Below are 23,410 nucleotides of genomic sequence, written 5' to 3'. Positions count from 1 at the left end.
CAGTTGACATCCGAGTGTTGCATTACCGCGAGACTTTATTCCTTAGACTTTGTCGTAGTCCTAAAAGTTCTTCTTCCAGTGCCTTGACTTCCAGTGCTTGGTTGGTCTCTGAAACAACAACAACTATTCTAGTCACAAAGACATATCATGACCTCATGGGTTTTGTAACACCAAAGCAATGGAAGGAGTACTTTTACGGACTACGACAGAGTCTGAGGACTACGAAAAGTCTGAGGAATAAAGTCTGGCGGTAATGCAACAATTGGATGCCAACCGCCATAAAACAACAACAACAACAACAACCTATAGAAGTTTAAGTGCCCCCTACAGGTTGGACGACCCATTGAACTGAAATGCAGTTAAGAAAAATGTATTTTGAATATTGCTAAGAAATTATAAAAATATTATCACGGAATAGCGCATTTGTAAGGTTTATTTTTTTAGGTTGATAATGGGAAATTACCCAGCAACCATCAGGCGAAAACTCATCTAACGTCAAAATGTTTTTAATTTGACAAATAAAAATGTATAAGAGCCACTTTATTTTGTTGAATTAATGTTCAGAGAGTCAAAAAAGTAGTTTGAATTATGCACTGGAATGAGTGTCCCTAGTGTGATGTCACTTCGTGTCATTTTCTACAGATTTTTCAACCTTATTTCCACAAATACCTGCTCGATTGGTTTAAAACTATAATTTATATGTACAACAGGTAGAAATTCACCAAATCAAGTCAAAATTTGAAAATGGTTCAAACCTGTCATAAGCACTTTAAGGCACACTTTGTTATAACTGAACTTTTATGGGTGATTTTCCCATTTGTCTGATACTTAAACTTAAACTTCAGCTAGAGACGCACGTTTTGGCACATTCCTGTTGGATTGACAAAACATCTTCTGATTAGTGGGATTTATCTTTGATCATCTCATGCAAACCCCTTTAGTCTGAGCCTTGGTCCACGTCTGCGGAGCGGCGAGCGCACAGGAGGGACACGGGGGGGAGGGCTTAGCCGGTTCACTTCAGGTGACGTCGGACAGCGGCGCCGGGACGCTGGATTAGTGGGCGCACCGGGACCAGGCGGAGGTCAGGGCGGGGCAACCATCTGTTTTTGGGACGCGCCCCTCTGATGCCGAGCTGGGAGGTGCGAGCGCAGAGCGGCTCCTCCAGGACAGGCGCGCGACAGGCTAATGGTGATATAGCGTTACATGGGAACGCTCATTAGAGGAGAGCGAGGGGCTGGTGTGCGCCACGACAACGGGAGAGTCACCCCCCCCACACACACTCTGCTTTTGGTGCCGCTTTAGAGCAGAGAAATAGATTGGAAATAAGTTAATGTTACACTTGTTGTTTGTGTGCCAAATTGAGTATCAAAAATAGAATAAAAAAGGCAAAAAGATCTGATTGGAAAATGAAGACTTGCAGTGTAATCTTTTTTTTTTTTATTAAATAAGGGTTTAAACTGATATTTCTGCAGAAATATGTCGGTGTAATCCCTCATTTTCTACTATGATATTTCTGCACTTTCATGGTTCATTTTAAGATCCGTGAATCCGAGAATATTATTTTAAACGTATAACAGTTGTGTTTTCTGACAAGAATGAAACGCCAAACCTGAATTCATTATATTTGTTGAAAGAAAAAGAAAAAAATACAAGTCTGCTTCAAACCTGGGTCACAAACATGTATTTTATTCATTTGATATTGGCGAGTATTTACATTAGCGACGCTAGCGACGTTAGCGACATTAGCAACATTTTAGGGCCAAGGCTAGTTTGCAATGTCTGTCCGTAGAAGGGCTTTTACAGACTTCTTAAACACTCTATGGAGTATCCAGCACTCCTTATATATTCCTTTACTTATTAAATATGCAAACACGATCTCAAGACTCTACGCTTATAGTTGATGGTGTAAAATGCTGACTTGTATTTATTTCTTAAGCTGTAAGTTACGAGTTAAACGTCATCGTCAGTGTTTCTTGCTAAACTCCAGCCTATTACTGCAAACCGTACATAGACCACCAGACAACACGAGTAATAAAGGTTAAATTAAAACATATTGCCGGCAGCATACAGTATTGCAAATTGGTTTACACTTAAAGGAACCGTGGACGATACCATAAAAAAACATGGTATACCGTTAAGCAGGCGAAAACAAAAGTCTTTAGTTTCTCATTTTGGTTCAGACGACCAGTGCGAGCGTTGACCACAAAGCTCTGGCAGTCGCAGCTTCGAGTGCAGCCGTTTGTCTTCAGTTAAAACACAGAGTGCGTCGGTATCGTTGGGATAGAAGCGTCTCTAACAACTTAATGGCGTCTCGCTGCAGCACTTCTGAAAACAGCCGTGTGTCTTCTGGCTCCAGCTGAAATTGAAAAGGCCTCGCAGAAGAAAAAGCCGGTGTATTTGATTTGACTCCAGCCTGTTGACGGGGACCAAATGATGATCGTGACTTGAGTAGAAGGATTAATTGAAATAGAGTTAAAATTGACCACAAATGACAAGTCACAAGTAAGAAAATGGGAATAAAAATATGATCTAATATCCTCTGAAATAGGAAATATCTAGAGCTGGACCTCGAAAAACATGCCCTGAATTGCATGTGCTTCTTTTATTTGTTACACATTTTATATTTTGGACATTTTTCCTCACAAAAAAGCCTTCTCAAATGTTCGCTCTCCAGTTCACGTACTGAAGCGCTGCTGAAAATATCTCGCACCAGAAAAACAATGACATTTACAACATTTCTTTAAGCACAGTGACATAACTAAAGGTTAGAAGTGTGGAGTCCTCTGAAGAAATGACAACCTGCAATAAAGGCCATGTTTGTTAAAATATTAAAACTGAATTATTAATACCTTTGCAAAGACGGTTGCAAATACCAAATGTAGCCATATTGTTCTGCATGACAATGTGGCAGGGGTACAGGATAAAAATGATATAAAGTCCGAGAGATTCTTAAGCTACAAGGAAAATATGCTCATAACCAAGATATGCACGATTATAAACAAGAAAAACATGCTCATACCCAAGAAAGGCATGCTCATAACCAAATAAAACATGCTCATAACCAAGAAAAACATGATAACCAAAAAAAACATGATCATAACCAAAAAAAACATGATCATAACCAAGAAAAACATGGTCATATCCAAGAAAGCATGATCACCAAGAAAATAATGCTCATAACAAAGAAAAGCATGATCATAACCAAGAAAAACATGCTCATAACAAAGAAAAACATGCTCATAACAAAGAAAAACATGATCATGACCAAGGAAAACATGATCATGACCAAGAAAAACATGCTCATAACAAAGAAAAACATGATCATGACCAAGGAAAACATGATCATGACCAAGGAAAACATGATCATGACCAAGAAAAACATGCTCATAACAAAGAAAAACATGATCATGACCAAGGAAAACATGATCATGACCAAGAAAAACATGCTCATAACAAAGAAAAACATGCTCATAACCAAGAAAAACATGCTCATAACCAAGAAAAACATGCTCATAACCAAGAAAAACATGCTCATAACCAAGAAAAACATGCTCATAACCAAGAAAAACATGCTCATAACCAAGAAAAACATGATCATGACCAAGGAAACAAAATGGATCAAAACCCAGCTCCAAGTTCTAACCAACACACACATTAATTCCACACTCAAACATAGGCAAGGTGAGTTAAGTGTATTTTCCAAGGACATAATAATGACAATAAAGTCAAATGAAATGAAATAAGTGAGTCGCTAACAAACTCCACCACCTGATGCAAAATAAAGCGATGCAATGGCTCTGAGTTGTCTTTTGTTCTGGCAAATGTGGATACAACATTACAGGATGTTTGTTACCAGACGTAACAGCCTTAAGCACCTTTATTTGAGCACTTTAAAGTTCACACAAAGCAATTTTAGACGACATTTGCACATTTTAAAAGTACATAGCACATTATTGTCTTAAGTTTGTAGACTTTGGTTTGTGTTTGGAGGGTTTGGGAGAACATTAAGTATAATTGTCATCACTGTTTAGCTGCCGTAGTGTTACCCATTTAGAAAAGGTGTTCTGTGTTCTGATGCTGGAGATGAAAGTGCCTCCTCATTTCGCACAAAGCACTTCTTGTACTTTGTAAATATTTTGGGTTTAATATTTGGGTTTTAATGTGTGGACCGCATGCTTTGGCTGTGTCTGAGTTTTTACCTTTTTTCTCTGCACAGCTAACAACCTTCATCAGTTGACTTAACATTTATTTATTTATTCATTTATTTGATCTATTTTATCCATTTGATCTATTTGATCAAAATTGTTTATTGTATCCATTTTATTTATTTTGATGTATTTTATTTTATTTATTTTATTTATTTTATTTATTCATTTTATTCATTTTATTCATTTTATTCATTTTATTCATTTTATTCGTTTTATTCATTTTATTCATTTTGTTTTTCAGTTCATTTTATTTTCATTTCATTTTATATCTTTTATATCTTTTTGCTTATTTTGTTTCTTTTTATTTCTTTCATTTCTTTCTTTCACAGTGAGTACAGACAGTGTTTTCCTGTAGTCCCATGGGAAGGTCTGTATTAAGTGTTCTCCTCTGTATTGTACTCTTCAGAGCCCCCCGTGCCCATCGCCCCGCCCCAGCTCACCGCCGTCGGGGCCACGTACCTCTGGATCCAGCTCAACGCCAACTCCATCAACGGAGACGGGCCCATCATCGACCGTGAGGTGGAGTACAGGACGGTGTCTGGGACCATGTACGACCTGCAGCCCGTGGACAAAACCACGCACAAGATCGGACACCTGGACCCGGACACGGAGTACGAGATCAGCGTGCTGCTCACCCGGCCCCTGGAAGGAGGCACGGGGGCCCCGGGGCCGCCCCTGAGAGCCCGGACCAAGTGTGCAGGTCAGGAGAGAGACACGTGGGGGCGGAGCTGGTAATAGTATAAGTCGCACTGGAGTATAAGTCACACTGGAGTATAAGTCGCACCAGCCAAAAAAATGCATAATAGAGAAGGAAAAAAAAACATGAGCCGCACTGGAGTATGAAATGCAGTTGCAAGTGTGAAAATAATGTCACATATAAGTCGCTCCGGAGTATAAGTATAAATAGTAGAAAAAGCTTCAGTTGTAGTCAGTAGTATAAATATAAGTATAAGTCGCACCCCGGCCAAAACTATGAAAAAAGGTGCAACTTATAATCCAGAAAATACGGTAAACAGAAGAGCTGTGGTACAATCCCATACGCGGCTGGATCACTGCTGGTGTTACATTTTCTTTTATGAAATATTACAAAATAAGAGTCAGCCTTAGAAAAGTAAAACATATGAAGACATTTAATACATCATCACATGACAGATGTACTACATGTGCAGATCAACAGATTTTCAAGTATGCAACAACTTGTGGTACACGGATGTCTCTTGGTAGTACTTTGAATACAGCGCTTAGTTCAGACACTGTAGGAGAAGTTCGTGTACGTCTCTGACTCGACTTGGGTTTAGTCCTGGTTTATTTAGGCTAATGTTTGACTAGTTTAGTTACTCGTGTTGAGTTGAAATGGCTCGGTCTATTACTATTGTATGTTTGATTAAATACATTGAGCTACAGTGACTAGACAGAGAGTTGGAAATACTCCGAACTTTATTTTACTGTCGAGCAGGCATGTCCAAACTACGGCCCGGGGGCCAAATGCGGCCCTCAGACCAATTTTTGTTGGCCCTCCGGCTTCCTGCTAAGTTGAGATAAGATATAAGTTGGTCCAAACAGTACTTTTTACCGTCAAATGGGGAAAAAATTCAAGCATTTTGATGTTATACCAACCTAATATTCACGTTCCGAGTCTTATTTAAAGGTTTGGAGGCGCTTCGAACCTATGTCAAATACAACATTTCCATCGATTCACTTTGTCCTTCAACAAATCTGACAAAGTTGGGTTGTTTGTGGCCCCCTGCTCTGTGTAAGTTTCTGTGTAAGAGACTCGACTTAACCCTGAGTCTATTTACCTCTCAAATCACTTTAACCGCAGCTGCGAAACCTTCTGCTTTCAACACCGTTCTCTCTCCAGCGAAGCCTTTGCAAACTACGATTTAAATGTGGAGAAACATGCACTTGTGGTCACCGCGGTGGATTCCGCACATTCCTACGCTTTGATTATTGCTTTCAGGAGTGTTTTATTAAAGTTGGCCCCGTTTCTAAATGACTCACAAACTTGCAAACAAAACACCTATAAAAAAATCCACTCTTTATATCTTTTTTTTTTTTTACCAATCCCACACAAAAGCCGTCAGGATTCCCATTGTTGGCGCCGCCGCATTGTGCGCGTTTTGCAAAAAGCTGCGTGTTGCGTTTCCAAATTGCCATACATCACTGCCAGTTTTCGCAGATAATTATTTTTCTTTGGCCGAGCGGCTTTGACTGCGCTCATTGTCTTGCATCTATGGATCTTCATTAGGACAAACGGCGGCGCGGGAAAATGCACTCCGCGTGGAAACACCAGGAATAATTGGAGGCGACGCGAGAAGTTTTGAAGCGTTTAAACGGCGCGGCACCTGCAGAGAACTGGAGCGTTTGACCTGCTCGTGTGCAGAACGGCTGCGTCGAGGGGTTTTACGCGGCCCGAGCTCCAGCTGCACGTGCAGTTTGTTGCTTTTTTTAGTTTGTCAATAGGATATCAAAATCTGTATCAAGAGTTATCCAAAAGCAGGATTGAGGAGACTTTAATCTGCACCGAAATTCATCCTTTCACTTTATTTCTTGATTCAAACACACAAAGAAGCATTCGGTTCATGATATGAATTGTAGAAAAGGAATAAAATGTGATTAATATATAATAATACACAGTCCATGATGCTCAAATAGTTGGAGGAAGTTGTAAATCTGATTGTGTTAGTGTATAAAACATATTTTTTGTCATAAAATGGTACAAAAATGTCAAACTGCAGCTGTCCACAGGTTTCAGAAGGATTAGAAAAGTTGCCATAGCAGATACACATTAAAATATATATATATATATATATATATATATATATATATATATATATATATATATATATATATATATATATATATATATATATATATATATATATATATATATATATATATATATATATATATATATATATACACATATAGGAGGCTGAAACCCATGAATCCTCAACAACGTAACTTACTTTCACCTTTCTAAGCATTTATTTTGGAATGGATTATGTTTTTCACTTGGTTTTAGTTGAATACTTGTCACAGTGGAGCCTTTTGAGACTGAATTAAGTGCAAATAATCGATTACAGGCAAAATTTAAGCGGCGGCGCCCATTTTGATCGACCCTCAAACTCAAGGTCAGGAGCTTTGGGCGGCCACAGCGCAGCGGCCAAACTCCATTCAGTGAAGTAATCCAGGCCGGATCAGGCAGGGCATCTGAGCTAAAAGATCTAGCGCTGCAGAATGTTGGCAATGATTGCTGTATTTGTCAAACTGTCGACATAAGAACAGACAAAACTGAGGCTAAATCGAGGCCAATTTAGACTGAAAACGAAAAATGACGCTTGAAAACCAATTTTATTTGAATGATTTGATTTAAAAGGTTTAATTTAGTACATTTCTGTCGTATGAAGGACCTTTGTTTTATTGTGCAGCTCTAGCCATAACTATTGATACAAATTTGACTAGATTGTCGACATTTTCCATGGTATAATCCGTAGTACTTTGGCACTTTGGGTTTTTTTTTAGCATCTGAAAGTAAAACTGCCACGTCCACTGCAAAAATAAAATAAAGACTCATATTTAAGCGTGTACATTTTGTCAGTACACTTTTATTGGACTTAATTCTCTCTCTCAAAGGCTCAGCGACTTTTCTAATTCATCACCAGCGAGAGCGATGCCGCGAGCGCAGGAGAGTGGCAGTGCACAGCTCATTACATTAGCATTGCACTACACGGCTGTTTAAACCCGTGTGTACATAAACTGTTTGGGATCGTACAGATTGCCCTTCGCACTACATTAGACAAATAAACCCGTACTCGGCTCTGCTCCGGCGCCAACTTCAGTGGGACAAAACAAAGGTAGTCTCAGCACTTTTCCTCATGGTTAACTCACTGTTGTGTCCTGAAAAATGATGATTAAAAGTCGATTTCCCCCCTTTTTCTTGTGTGTCTCAGAGTGTAACCGTGAATACTGACCATAGAAGCCTCCGACTCTGTAATGTCTACTGCATTTATTTCAAACCTGGGGTAAACCTGGGGTAAATGGAGCAAACCCAGAGAAAATCAGGTTTAAAATGGGACCAACCTTGTTAAATTAACCTATCCTATAAGTCAGAATCTGGAGAGGAAAAAAAATCTGTTATAAAAAAGGACAAAACTAAGCTTGTCTATCGGTCCAAATCTGGAAGAGGTGAATTCAAATTGAAACTAAAGTAGTTCTAAACATGATCCACATGAGGGCTAAACCAGGACCAGATACAGTGTACTGACTTTGGATGAACCCCATCTAAACCAGGGCTCAGGCTGGAGTAAATGTGTCAAATTTAAATCTAATATACTTTAAGGTCTGAAGCTGGACCAGGACAATCTTCTTTTTTTACTAGCTAATCAAGCTTAAATTGGGACCAAAACTGCACCTAACCAGCATCTTACCAGCACCTAACCAGCACCTAACCAGCACCTAACCAGCATCTAACCAGCACCTAACCAGCACCTAACCAGCATCTTACCAGCATCTTACCAGCACCTAACCAGCACCTAACCAGCACCTAACCAGCATCTTAACAGCACCTAACCAGCACCTAACCAGCATCTTACCAGCACCTTACCAGCACCTAACCAGCACCTAACCAGCACCTAACCAGCATCTTACCAGCATCTTACCAGCACCTAACCAGCACCTAACCAGCACCTAACCAGCATCTTAACAGCACCTAACCAGCACCTAACCAGCATCTTACCAGCACCTAACCAGCACCTAACCAGCACCTAACCAGCATCTTACCAGCACCTAACCAGCACCTAACCAGCACCTAACCAGCACCTAACCAGCATCTTACCAGCACCTAACCAGCACCTAACCAGCACCTAACCAGCACCTAACCAGCATCTTACCAGCATCTTACCAGCACCTAACCAGCACCTAACCAGCACCTAACCAGCACCTAACCAGCATCTTAACAGCACCTAACCAGCACCTAACCAGCACCTAACCAGCATCTTACCAGCACCAAACCAGCACCTTACCAGCACCTTACCAGCACCTTACCAGCACCTTACCAGCACCTTACCAGCACCTTACCAGCACCAAACCAGCACCTAACCAGCACCTTACCAGCACCTTACCAGCACCTTACCAGCACCAAACCAGCACCTAACCAGCACCTTACCAGCACCTTACCAGCACCAAACCAGCACCTAACCAGCACCTTACCAGCACCTTACCAGCACCTTACCAGCACCAAACCAGCACCTAACCAGCACCTTACCAGCACCAAACCAGCACCAAACCAGCTCAAATGCTGCAGCACAAATGCTGCAGCTCTCTCTGAGCGCCAGTGTACGGCTGTGGGCGTGACCTCTGGCCGCTGTGAAGGTCAGCAGCTCATTCGCTCTGATCGGGATGAATGGTCCGACCTGAGCCGGAGCTTTGGGTCCGGGATGGGGCGGCGGTGGGAGGTGGCGGTGGGAGGTGGCGACGGGGGAGCGGGTGCGGTGCCCCTGGGACACCCCTCCGGTCACTGTCCCGGAGATGGATGGGCCCTGGTGGGTGTGTTGGGGCCAGAGTGGCACAGACAGAGCAGAGTGACGGTGTAATACATCACTGACCACAGGGGGGCGCATAATCGACTCCAGGGATCAAAAAGATTTGAACTGATGTTGATTGTAGCGTCTGATCGTATGATGTAATATTGACTTAAACTGATAATATTGACTTAAACTGAGGCCATAGTTGTTCTGCTTTTGTATCTGCAGTGCACTTTACCATTTGGTCTGGGCTGCAAATAATGATTGTTTTAGTAGTCGGCGAGTCAAATGATTTATATTGTAGATTGTGATTTTTAATTATTTGTTTTTATTTAATCAAATACAGGTTTTGTGGCGACTGAAGGTTTCTAAATTGAGAGTATTCACAGATAAAATGTTATTTCTAAATAAAGCGTTAATTCTATTTTGACATTTTGATTCAATAATGTTATAAAACATACTGATGATTACAATGATCAAAATGCCATTGCAGAATTATTACAGAACTAAACCAGGTCCAAACCAGAGCCAAATCAGGTTTAAAACTAAACTAAACTAGGGCTAAACCAGGTCCAAACTGGGTCTAAACCAAGTCTAATACAGAAGTAAACTGGGTCTAAACCAAGTCTAATACAGAAGTAAACTGGGACTAAACCAAGTCTAATACAGAAGTAAACTGGGTCTAAACCAAGTCTAATACAGAAGTAAACTGGGACTAAACCAAGTCTAATACAGAAGTAAACTGGGTCTAAACCAAGTCTAATACAGAAGTAAACTGGGTCTAAACCAAGTCTAATACAGAAGTAAACTGGGTCTAAACCAAGTCTAATACAGAAGTAAACTGGGACTAAACCAAGTCTAATACAGAAGTAAACTGGGTCTAAACCAAGTCTAATACAGAAGTAAACTGGGACTAAACCAAGTCTAATACAGAAGTAAACTGGGTCTAAACCAAGTCTAATACAGAAGTAAACTGGGTCTAAACCAAGTCTAATACAGAAGTAAACTGGGACTAAACCAAGTCTAATACAGAAATAAACTGGGTCTAAACCAAGTCTAATACAGAAGTAAACTGGGACTAAACCAAGTCTAATACAGAAGTAAACTGGGTCTAAACCAAGTCTAATACAGAAGTAAACTGGGACTAAACCAGGGATGAAAAAAATATAGATACATTTCTTGGACCAGAAAAAGCCCAAATGAGAATGACTGACTCACAAACATGTCACAAAGTGTTTATTTTCGGCATGCGTGTTCAGAGAAGCTCTTTAACATCTTCATCAAGCTAACGGGCCCTTTAGCTCGTGCTGGCCCTTGTAAACATACACTTAGAGCTGATCCCTCCTCCGCCTCCTCCTCCTGTCACTGTCCGCGGCGTTAATGGAAATCTGTGTCCACTGCCTCCTGGACAATTACACGCACGCTCGCCTCGGTCAGCGCACGAGCCGAGCAGCCTCCGCGACACAAAGGAGCTTTAGTTTAATCTGGATAAAGTGACCAAGGCCTGATGCAAGGACACAAGCGCTCATTTCACTTCATTCGGGTGGAACACGCAAAGAAGAATTACCTTGAGACTTATTATTGCCAATGAACTGTTTCAATTACTCCCGATGCAAGCGTCAAAAGAGCGTTTTTAAACGGTTTGTGAAAGGTTTTGTGCGTGTTTGGGTCGTCAGTGTGGCGTTTTATAACCTCTTTTGCTTTTGGATAGAATATGCAAACCTGAAATGAACTAGGCACACATTTTGGTTTGAGTTTAAGATTTTATTCACGTCATTGTGTTTGGTAATTGGTCAAATATTAGTTGAACAAATTCGATAAAGTTAAGGACATTTTTAATCACCTATGGAGGACTGTAAAATATTAACAGGGAAAAGTGCTTTTATTTATTTTATTTATTTTATTTATTTTATTTATTTTATTTATTTTATTTATTTTATTTATTTTATTTATTTTATTTATTTTATTTATTTTATTTATTTTATTTATTTTAAGTGCAGGACATTATCTGATTTATAATTTCCAAGTTAATTTGCCTTTCATAATTTTACTGTGATTTGTGCAAAATGCTTAGTTAATATTTTAAATGTTAAGGACAATATTTGTCACTTTTCAAGACAAACATGATTTTATTGGGGCTGTAACTATTAATCTGCATAATTGAGTATTTTACCATCAACATAATGACGGTCGTATTGTAACAATCTTTATCATTATCTGGACTGAGGAGACTCTAAAAGACATTTGTGACATTATTAAATCCAACTGTCCAAAAAAAATACTCAATTTGAGATTTTCATCATCAAAACTGACTTTATTTATAAACATTCTCTATAGAAGCCTTCACCCAACCATATTACAACCGTTATTTAATTTAAAACATACGTAAAAATCTCAATAGAAATTATCGTTTTGACTCAGTTAGTTGCAGCTCTAAGACTACATCAGAAAATCGAGAAAAAACGTACTAAAATATTCACTAAATATCCAATTTTGTCCTATTTGTGTGATTTTCTTAACTTGTTAAAATGAGTAGCTTGTTTCTACATCCGCTTGTGTATCCGACAGTATCTGGTATTTCATTTTTATTTCCCGTCATCTGTCGGTGTCGCGCCCGCCGCCGTCTAACGCCGCCTGAGCCCAGTTAAGATAAGATAATATAATCCTTTAATATCCACACAAGGGGAAATTTAGTTGTTACAACAGAAACAGTGTTCGGCCGCGCTTTACAACAGGTGGCCTTAGCGGTGAGGAGCGCCAAGAATGTGGAAGAAGGTTCAGCCATGGAAATAAATGTGTTTAATGTGCAAATCCAGCCTCAAAACATAAGATAAGATAAGATGAGCCTTTATTTGTCCACACATGGGGAAATTTCGGTGCTGCAACACAAAGTAGATACAGAAGAAAGGAACAGATAACACTCTTAATAGAAAAAAACTCATAAACACAACTATGTACAGAACCTCTCCTATTCTTAATAGGGAATAGAGATAACAAAATAAAAAATATAGCCGCAAGCGGCAATGATCGGCCCTCGCCACGCCGCAAGAGGAGGGGGCGCTAACGCGCCCCAATTGTCCTTTTATCACGCCTACTGCTGAATCTGTGACGCTGTCACATGTTCTCCCCTTTGTTTTACCATCAAAAAGCAATTTTATTTTGAATTCTTGGCAAAATGTGCGGCTTTGCCGCACAGACACCGTGACTCTTTGAATGAAAATGTGGATAACTTTTGATGGTCCTGAAGATGAGTCTCACCAAATTTCAGGTTAATAGGGCTGACGCCCTGGGAGGAGTTTGTGAAAGTCTAAAGTGTAAACATGTTCTGGCCCCATTGGAATAACATGGGAGGTTTCGGTCATCGTTACGGCAACGCCATAACAATTATGACATGGGTCTCATTGACTTTTTTGATGGGGATGCTAAAATTGAGTTGTGTGTCAAATTTCATATAATTTCGCAAAACTAAACATTTAACCTCCATATAAAATCTGTAGGGGGCGCTGTGGCGCCAAATGAATTTATTTCACTTCAAGTAGGTTTAGGGCAAAGAGTTTAACAACTGATTCTAATTTGACGCAATTCGGACTTTATCTGCGCAAACGGCAGAAATTTTAAATATGGGAGATTTCTGAAATTTTAGTTACAGTTTGCGGCTTCGCCGCACAGAGACCGTGAGAGGTATCAATGTAATTTGGATAACTTTTGATGTCCCACTCCTCAGTAGCATTTTCACCAAATTTCAGCTTTTTAGGGCCAACGCCCTGGGAGGAGTTCGTAAAAGTACGACGTTTGGAAAAACTCCGAAGTCATGTTTAGCCATTTTTGAAGCAATATGGCCGACATTTGGTTCGGGGGACGGCGTTGCCGTAATAATATTTTTTACTTCTCTTGTCACCATCTACCTCTGCGCCAAATTTCATGATTCTACGATCAGATTTTTTTTGGGTCATTTCCCATCTCTCAATGCATTTTTGGTACATTTGGTGGCGCTGACGCGCCAATTTTTTTTATTTTAGAAAAGGGAAATAGCCAGAATGTAGAGAGGCACGATTTTTAGAGGTGTGCAAATTTTTGTGACTTTTCGTCAATGTTCACTGGGTGAAAAATAGGGGGGTTGGTCCCGAGAAGAAGAAGAAAGAAAGAAAGAAAGAATAATATTCCGATGCGAAAACAATGTTTCCCATTTTTCAAATATCATAAACTATACATTTTCGGAAAGCGCTCGCGCTTTCCTACCTCATGGTGTGGGTCCCTGGTCACTGACGGGTACTTTCGATAATTTTGAGTGGGCTCCGCCCACTTTGTGTTTTTGGCCCTCTATACAGTAATAATGTTCAATTTTTGCATTACATGCTTATATGCACGGAACATGCAAGAGATGGGGAACGTATTCGTGAGCTACTTAGCGCAAATGAGTGCTTTATATGGGGATGACGACCGCTTCGCGGTCGTCATCCCAATGTAAAGTGCTCGTTTAGTGCGAACTTTTGCACGGGCTTCGCCCGTTTACAACGGTAATGTTCCATTTTCCTACAACTAATTAGTATGCACGGGGCGTGCATGAGTGGAGGAGTGCGTTAGTGAGTGTTTGGAAGTGGGCGAGCGCTTCGCGCTCGATTTCGTGCGCACTACGTGCGCACTTTCGCATCCGTGCTTCGCACGGCCTTACGAGATTAATAGGCCTCTCGCCAGCTTGTGGCGCTCGGGCCTAATAAATAGAATAGAAATAAAATAAAAAGATAAAAATAAGCTAACATTGAACAAAATAATACTAATCATAGTGGTAAAGTAAACACTTATTTACAGCAGTTCTATGCACATGAATATGACATTACTGCATCCGAGTATTGCACATGAATGACATTATTGTGTAAAGTATGACAGTAATTCCACATGGATGTTACAGTATTGCACATGATTAAAGTCAGTATTGCACATGAATATGACATTGTTGCGTAAAGTATGACAGTAATTCCACATGGATGTTACAGTATTGCACATGGTTAAAGTCAGTATTGCACATGAATGACATTATTGCGTAAAGTATGACAGTATTTGCACATGGATGTTACAGTATTGCACATGGTTAAAGTCAGTATTGCACATGAATATGACATTGCGTAAAGTATGACAGTAATTCCACATGAATATGACATTACTGCATCCGAGTATTGCACATGAATGACATTATTGCGTAAAGTATGACAGTAATTGCACATGAATATGACATTGTTGCGTAAAGTATGACAGTAATTGCACATGGATGTTACAGTATTGCACACGGTTAAAGTCAGTATTGCACATGAATATGACATTATTGCGTAAAGTATGACAGTAATTCCACATGGATGTTACAGTATTGCACACGGTTAAAGTCAGTATTGCACATGAATATGACATTATTGCGTAAAGTATGACAGTAATTGCACAAAGTATGACAGTAATTGCACATGGATGTTACAGTATTGCACATGGTTAAAGTCAGTATTGCACATGGGTATGACGGTTACACGTGTTCTGGGCTAACGGTGTTTGTTGTGGAGTCTGACATTTGTAGAGTCTGTTTAGCTGCACATGCGACTGCAAGGATTTAATCTGCCCTTTCCTAGTTTAAAGTAAATGTTATAAAGGATTGTTTGTGTTGTGGTTTGAATGCTTCTTTTCCTGTTGCGAAATGTGCTCTACAATTCAGGCAAAAACGATAACCTCTCCAAGGAGACAAACTGGTGGCTCACCCTCCACCAGGAAAGTGACATGGTGCAGCTTTGACGGTTTCAGCACTGGCCTTGTGAATAATGTCAAACATGACGATGGTAAAGAAGGCAAAGACCCTGAGAGAAAAGGCCATGGTTGCTGAGAGAAAACTTTCCCTCTGCTGGACCGAGGCCCTTCGAATGAGGCTACAACAATAGCCGCTATTATCAAAGCCAGTGTAAAGTGCTTTCATAAGTAAAGTGGCGAGCTCAGGCCCTCTTGAGTCTCGGGTCGAATGCGCTCGTGACCCAGAGCGTCTGCTGCCACAACAGTCACAAGGACGTTTCGAAACGCAAACATTAACGTCACAATCGCCGATCATTGTAAGGCAAGGCAAGTTTATTTGTAGAGCACATTTCATACACAAGGCAATTCAAAGTGCTTCACATAGCAGGAAAAATGCTTTAAAATTTGAGAGACTTGTACACAAGCAGAGCTGCTTTAAAGTCTCTTCTCTGAGCCACAGGGGGCAGTGCAGAGACCTGAGAACAGGACTAATGTGATGGTACTTCCTGGTTCTGGTCAGGACCCGAGCAGCAGCGTTCTGGATGAACTGCAGCTGTTTTACAGCTCGTTTGGAGAGGCCAGTGAGCAGGCCGTTACAGTCTAATCTACTGGACATGTGGAGGTGGAGGACATTGTACGACCGTTAGCCAGTTGATCTTGGGAAATTGCATTCCAGAAAATGGAGAGAAATGTGAACTGGTGTCAATGGGCAAAAGTGTTTAATGAGTCAGTGCGTTTCGACAATCAAAAAAACTGTAAATGTAGCTGTTTTTGCAATGGAACCACAAGTAGTGCTTGCAAGTCTTAACCCGATCTGACCATGCTAGACCGCCTCAGTTCTGCCAGTTTAGTCTTCGCACTTGTCATGATTTGGTTCTAAATTGAGCCTATTTAGTCCTTATTTGGTGCTGGTTTAATCCAAATTTTGGTGTGGAGAAAGTGTGAATGCACACTTAAAGACTAGATTAGGTCCACACATCAGAACTAATCTGGTCTAAAGCACTCCACGGTGAACCGGGACCGGATCGGGACGGGATCGGGACGGGATCGGGACCGGGACGGGACCGGACCGGGACTGGATCGGAACTGGATCGGAACGGGACCGGGACTGGATCGGAACGGGACCGGGACTGGATCGGAACGGGAACGGGACTGGATCGGAACGGCACCGGATCGGGACGGGACCGGACCGGGACTAGATCGGGACGGGACCGGACCGGACCCGGACTAGATCGGGACCGGACCGGACCGGACCCGGACTAGATCGGGACGGGATCGGGACAGGACCGGACCGGGACGGGATCGGGACAGGACCGGACCGGACCGGACCGGGACGGGATCGGGACAGGACCGGACCGGACCAGGACTGGATCGGGACAGGACCAGACCAGGACAGGACCAGGACAGGATCGGGATTGGACCAAGATTGGACAAAGACAGAACCCAGACTGTACCAAGACTAAACCATGTCACATCCAGAACATGAAAACAATTTATCAAACTAATCAGTCAAATAGTCACATACAAAGTATGGATGATTAATCATTAGAAATAAACGTATTTACAACTACAACAAAAAATTTATAATATCGCAATTGTTGTTTAGGGGATATGCAAAGATATACTACCAAGTGTATTATCTATGATTAAAACTATAAAAAGATAAGCTGGAAAGTCCAGAGTTTCTCCTAAACAAGGGTATTTCTGTGATAATTGTGCACTTTTGCGTTTAATTTGATGGTCCATTCACAAATTAGCAAGGCCTTAATGCATTGTTCTACCGTCTGAATATCGTCCAAACACGCAAACACATTCAGATATTCATTTTTGTCAATATCCAGCCCTATTTACAACCAATGTTCCTTGAATGAGCCTCTGCGAGAGCCTGTAGATTCCACTTAACTTCACCAACAATGCTCTTCTAGTGTTAATTATCTTCTACGTGGCCTTTTGCCACAGAGCACGGCACCTCCTTTTGTTTCGCCGAGATTGAAGCTTCTCTCCATGAACCCGAATGGTAAAAGAGAAGGTTTGCATGGCCTCCTATGTCTAATTAACGCCATTGTTGAAGAGAAAACCACTCACCTCGCGATTATAGATAACATTGCTCTGGTTTGTTAGCGACAATAGCCCGCTAGCAGTCACATGTAGGATTTATACGTTGTCTGGACGAGCAAATGGATGCCCTAGGTTTATTCTCTTTTTTTTGAGAAAGGACCCATTGAATTTGTATTCTTTTGTCCGCGGGGGAGAAAACAGGCCGGATTGAGTTTGCGGTGTGCAGGAGGGTTCGCGGAGGACAACAATAAGAGTCTTTTTATCGAGCGCAGAGGCCGGCAGAATGGACGATTGTGCGGCCGCGATTGGCTCGTCCGACGGCAAATTGTGTCGCTCTCAAGGACGCGCATTCAAACAAACGGCTGTTAAAACGGAGAGAGGGGCAGCGAAAGCGATCGGGGATGCTACATTTAAAGCCATTTCGTTATTGTTATTTCGCATTGCTATTCATCGGACGTGGGAACAACGCGGAGCAGTGAAGGAACGAGACTGTCGGTGACATTACTCCTTTGGCGTTGTGTGCGTGCTCCTTTTACTGAATGCAAGTTGAGGTGTAAGAATTAAATGGACGATGGTGATAAGAATGTCGAGTTTGCAGAGGTTAGTCGTTCGCAGAGGTTAATGTAACGATTATTGTCAGGCGAAACATCACGATTTTACTATTATCCACGATTATTGGCACCATTGTGTTTTTAAATGTGCTTTATAAACGGACTTGACCATGGTCTAGTGGCTCACATTCTCTGCAAGCGTTCTGTATGAAAAAATATTGATATTGTCTAATAAATAAGTACCGTATTTTCCAGAGTATAAGTCGCACCAGCCATAAAATGCACAATAGAGAAGTAAAAAACATATACAAGTCGCACTGGAGTATGAAATGCAGTTGCAAGTGTGAAAATAACAAATATCACATTTAAGACGCTCCGGAGTGCAAGTATATAAGTATAAATATAAGTATAAGTCGCACCTCTGGCCAAAATTATGAAAAAAGGTGCGACTTAGTCCGGAAAATACGGTACTTGGCGTATAGATGAAACGGAAATCGCTCATTGTCGCCGCCTAAGATTCCCACAATTTTGAAGTTTTTGCACTCACGGCTATGCATTCGCTCGCACCCTGCGGCGGCACGTTACTTCTGTAGCCGCAGCTGCCCCGGTATAGATTGACGTACGCGAGGTCGCCGACCCGTGCCGTCGCGCCCCCCGGAACCATTCACGCGCCGCGCAATTCCGCTTTAACACCCTTGCATGGATCAAGACGCAGTTTCCAGTCACAAGGCCAGAAGAAAATCCAACAGATGGATTCGAAAAACCTTATACGCCCCAAACCTTGTGACGTTGATGTTAAACGCGGAGAAAAAATGTGTTATCCCATCTATTTCGGTTGCATTTTAATTTAGTTTCGCTCGGTTTTGTCCTTGGTTGACATTGCTTTTTTACCAAACAATTAGACGTTTTATTCACTTGAATGTTTGAAACGTAACCCGTTCACCTTAAAAAGACAAACAAACCGATGTGTTTTGGTGATTTAGACTTATTTCATTTAAATTGAGCCGAACATCTTGCTCAAGGTCTAAATGTTTCTATCCCCCGTGTTCAATGATTCATCTGCTGTAATTTTTGGTCACAGATTTTCTCCATCCTTTTGCTGAATTATAAATGTCCTCTTTCCCCTCCCGCGTTCAGCCGGGTTGTATAACTGTAAACCCCTCAACCAGAGGACGCTCGCAATTTATCCCCGCGTTCACCCGCCGTAGATGGCTTGATCTCGGCCCCCGTATATCTCCTAAACTAAGGGTCCCTGGAAACGCGCGGCCATTTCGCAAAGTCCGACGATGATTTACGCCCGCGGCGACGCCCCGATTTGACGGCGCGCGGGGGGGCGGGCTTTTCGGGGCGATAAATGACAACGACGCGAGGTCCATCTGCCGAACGGTGAAGTTGAAGGATCGCCGAGGACCTCCCCCCCCTCCCCCAGATCGCCGCAGAGATGAGGCCATTTTGCCGAACGGGGGATTGTGTCTCGTTTGCGAGCTCTAAACACAGGGATCGGGGGGCAGCTCGCTCCGAGGGGTGTGGCGCAATCTGCGGGTGGTTTGTTTGAGAGGTTAGACTATTCGCTTTTCAGCTACATCTAAAAAAGGGCTAAATAAACCTGAGACACGGCGGGCGAATGGGCAAAAATCGTATATGTGCAGGTATCAAGCTGAGACCTTTTCTGTACTTTATTCGCGTACTGTACATTTGGGTGTGAAAATGGCCTAAATTCCACTTATTTCGGACGTATGAATCAGAAAAATTGATGGTTTCACGTGCTTCGTTTTGTTGACATATTGGAAACAAATTTCAGATGGGGATAAATTAGATCTTATGGAAAATTTGCATGGAAATTCAAACAAACGGCGGTAAATCGGGCTTGGAATTAGATATCAACCAATCCTTCTTTAGTGTGTAGTAAAAGTTTAGTGTGTGTATGTGCTACTTCAAAGCGTAATTTTTACGTCGCTAAAAGAAAAAATTGATGTTACAATATTCCATTCACGTTTTATGGATGCAAGTATGGAGAAAAATGATGATGGAGCAAACGGTTTTACCTGCAGTGTCTGACCTTAAAGGTGGAATGGACGATTTTTTTCAGCAAATTTTTTATCATATTTCCTCGTGGCGTGGATAAATCATTTGTCCTGCCACGTATCAATCATAAAACGCACCTACCGCTCACCTGCAGCCGCGTCAGGCTCGTCCCCGAGTTTCCGCGTGCCTAAGCGCATGGATCTATCATAATATAGTTCCCTCAGTGTACGGGGCAAAATGAAGACGGAGAAAGACAGTTCGAGCTGACGCAGAAGTGGACAGAAATCTACGGGAGACGAGCGATGCGATGCGCTCCGTTGTGCTAATAAACAAACGCACGTGTGTGTTGTATCAGTCCACACGGGGGAGTGCGCATGCGCACTTCCACCTGCGTTCTCAAATCGCCGAAAAATCGTCCATACCGCCTTTAAGAAAAGTTTCAGATGATTTATTCTTAGCGTTACTTTCAGCAGATCTTTCAACTAGAATAAGGTTTTGAGCAACTGTATCATTCACTGGTTGGAGTTTTAAAACGCTCTAATATGTCTAAGAAGGAAAAATGTACTCATGGAAGTTAAAGGTGCACTATGTAACTTTTCTGGTGGCTGTTCCGTCTCCATGGTGATGTTATTGCTTTGCCAGGAATCTTCCACAGTATAGTATATTAACCTGGTTTATCGTGTGTTCAGTCGATTACGAGTGTTTTCATCAAATATACCTTGGAAAACATGCATTCTTGCTTGGAACATGGGCGCCTCTCCACAGATCTGGCCAGTACCTCACCTGATATCCGGACCCTACACCAGAAAGTTTACATCGTGCACGGTGAAATGAAGTCGGTACATACAGTAGAATACATATAATTCCTGCAAATGTTTTCTTAGTTTATAATTGAAAATATTTATATTCTCAACCCCAAAAAAAACAATGACTTCATATGACGTGGTACAGCTTTCACCCGACCAAAACACTCTTTTAGACACGGTTTGCGTACATATTTGTGGTCTTGGGAGGGTGTTCCAGACCACATTAAACAGTTCACGTTCCCTTGCACCACCCGTCCAGTTGAGTGACTCTGTCCGTGTCGAGCTCAGGTTCATGGACATGTGCTTAACCAGGGGGGAGGTATCGGCCTGTCACCCTGACCCCAATCACCGCTCCGGACCGCGCTCCAACCAAATGAAAGATTGATTTAACCACGTCTGCCGCCTCGGCTCCTCTCTGCCCATCAGCCCCGTGTCCATTTGTTTCTCTCCGGTCAGTGGAGCCGACCCGCGCCCACCGCTGGCTTTAATAGCCTTCTTTTAAACCAGGAAGTGGAAAAGACACCGCGATTGCCAATCTAACCTTTCAGGATGTGCCAAATTAACAAGTAATGACAAATGCTGCTGCAAACAAGAGTTTTGAAAGGTTCACCTGAAAGAGGAGAGGAAAGAGACTTGTATTGGAATGCTGAGTCCCATCAGTTAAGGGAGTTGTTTTACTTTTCTGTCTTATTTGAAACGGCTTGAATCCAAAGTTTAGCCCCAAAGTAGTAGTTGACAAGTCATTCTTAGGACTGCAAAGATGATTTTCAGAGTTTCAATTCAATAAAACCAATCAATCGATATTTTTTTATTTTAATTTTCTTATTTATGTATTCATTTTCTATGTATTCATTTTACTTTAATTTTACAAATTATTTCAATTTATTTATTGTATTTATTGTTTTTTATTCATTCATTTATAATTGTATTCATTTTATATATTGTATTCATTTTATTTTATGCATTTTATTTAATTTTATTTATTTTAAGTATGTATTTTATTTATTGTATTCATTTGTTTTTATTTTTATTTTTTATCAATTTTATTTGTTGTTTTTTAACCAAACAATTAAACTATTGTTCTATATAAGACAAGTGGATGTAGCAATGAACAATCTTTTCTTATCTTTTTCATATCCAAAGGTCAAAAGTGCAGCACAAAATGGCCGAAGCCCGCGGCATCGACCGTCTTATATTCCCAAACCACGTCGAGTCTTGCACGTTAAAGTTTTTTCCCGTGCTTTCCTTTTCCCTGTGATTCGATGTCACATTATGCCCCGAACAACACGCAGCACATTTAAAATACACGGATATATCTGCTCTTTCTTATTCATGTATCACTGCTCTATGGCGCTGACAGCTAATTTCTTTTTTATATAGAAATTGTCCTCCACCAGTTCTATTTTGGGGCACAAAAACAACATCTATTTGAAAGGCCCTGCTGGCATATTGTTTATCTGCACCTCGTGGCCTGGCAGACTTATGATGGCTCTTACTGCACTGTCGCCCAGATGGAGATGTTTGGGGAACATCTTTGCTACGGCTTTTTAACTGTAACAACTCACTTTTTTAGGTTAAAAATGTACAACCGATACAACTAAACAATCGCTGACTAGTCGACCTCTGTAATTGTTGGTTACAGAGCTAGTTATGACGAGGTTTCATGCCCTTTATAATGTTTGGTGGTTGGATAAACTGTAAATAAACCGTGGCAAGAAGGTTCTGGGTTTGATGCCAGGGCAGGTCCTTCATTTTCGAGTTTCTAGAGTTCTCCTTGTTGTTGTTTGGATGGGTTTATTTTTACCTTAAATGTACAAATAATGTAATCCGTTTGAAATAATACTTGGTTTGGTATGTTAAATATGCATCATAGTTGTGTTAATTAAGAGTTTGGGCTCATGTTTGTAGTGTACTTGTTAGATAACAGGAAGTAAAACCATTAGTCCCGGGTTGAGTCCCGGGTTGAGTCCCAGGTTGAGTCCCGGGTTCAGTCCACACATTCTCTTTCCTCTTCTTAATTAAACGATACATGCATAAAACCCCATAACATGCTCTATTGGCTTGATAACACTTGATAATAACTACACCTTTAATAAATATGTTAATACATTCCATAAAAAGTATGAACAAAGACGTAATTACTAGTGAACAAATGGTTTAAGAATGATTCAGGCTCAACTCCTACACCTAACATCTTAAGTAAGTTAAGTCAAGTCACAAAGTACGAGTATGAAAGCATGAATTAAGTCTTTGTTCTAATGAAGACAGTTATTCTTAGACGTTCCCTTGCCTTGTTCCACATCGCACTTCCTTAATTCCACAGAACTTCAGTGGTTTCTGGTTTCGGTCGCACTCTAGGCACTGACCCATTCATCTCTGGGCCCCCGCTCTGCGCACCGCTTCGGGGGGATCATCAGCCAAGGTGGCAGGCCGTCCCGAGTCCACTTCCAATTGGACTCTGCCCCCCCCCCCCC

At 41.3% G+C, this 23,410-nt stretch overlaps 1 protein-coding gene across 3 annotated transcripts in view; it reads left to right on the top strand.

Annotated features, from left to right (window-relative positions):
• Positions 1-23,410, top strand: part of LOC140356020 (receptor-type tyrosine-protein phosphatase mu-like) — a 362,562-nt gene that overhangs the window by 137,525 nt on the left and 201,627 nt on the right. For all 3 annotated transcript variants that reach the window (XM_072440712.1, XM_072440711.1, XM_072440710.1), the window contains exon 7: positions 4,615-4,908. In XM_072440712.1, the coding sequence (XP_072296813.1) occupies positions 4,615-4,908 (294 nt within the window). The remainder of the gene's footprint in view (positions 1-4,614; positions 4,909-23,410) is intronic.

This window comes from Eucyclogobius newberryi, unplaced genomic scaffold, assembly GCF_026437365.1.
Source record: "Eucyclogobius newberryi isolate DKJ021-1_F unplaced genomic scaffold, fEucNew1.0.hap1 SCAF_12, whole genome shotgun sequence".
Taxonomy (NCBI): domain Eukaryota; kingdom Metazoa; phylum Chordata; class Actinopteri; order Gobiiformes; family Gobiidae; genus Eucyclogobius; species Eucyclogobius newberryi.
Note: the sequence above shows the minus strand (reverse complement) of the source record. Positions and strands in the feature narration are given on the sequence as shown.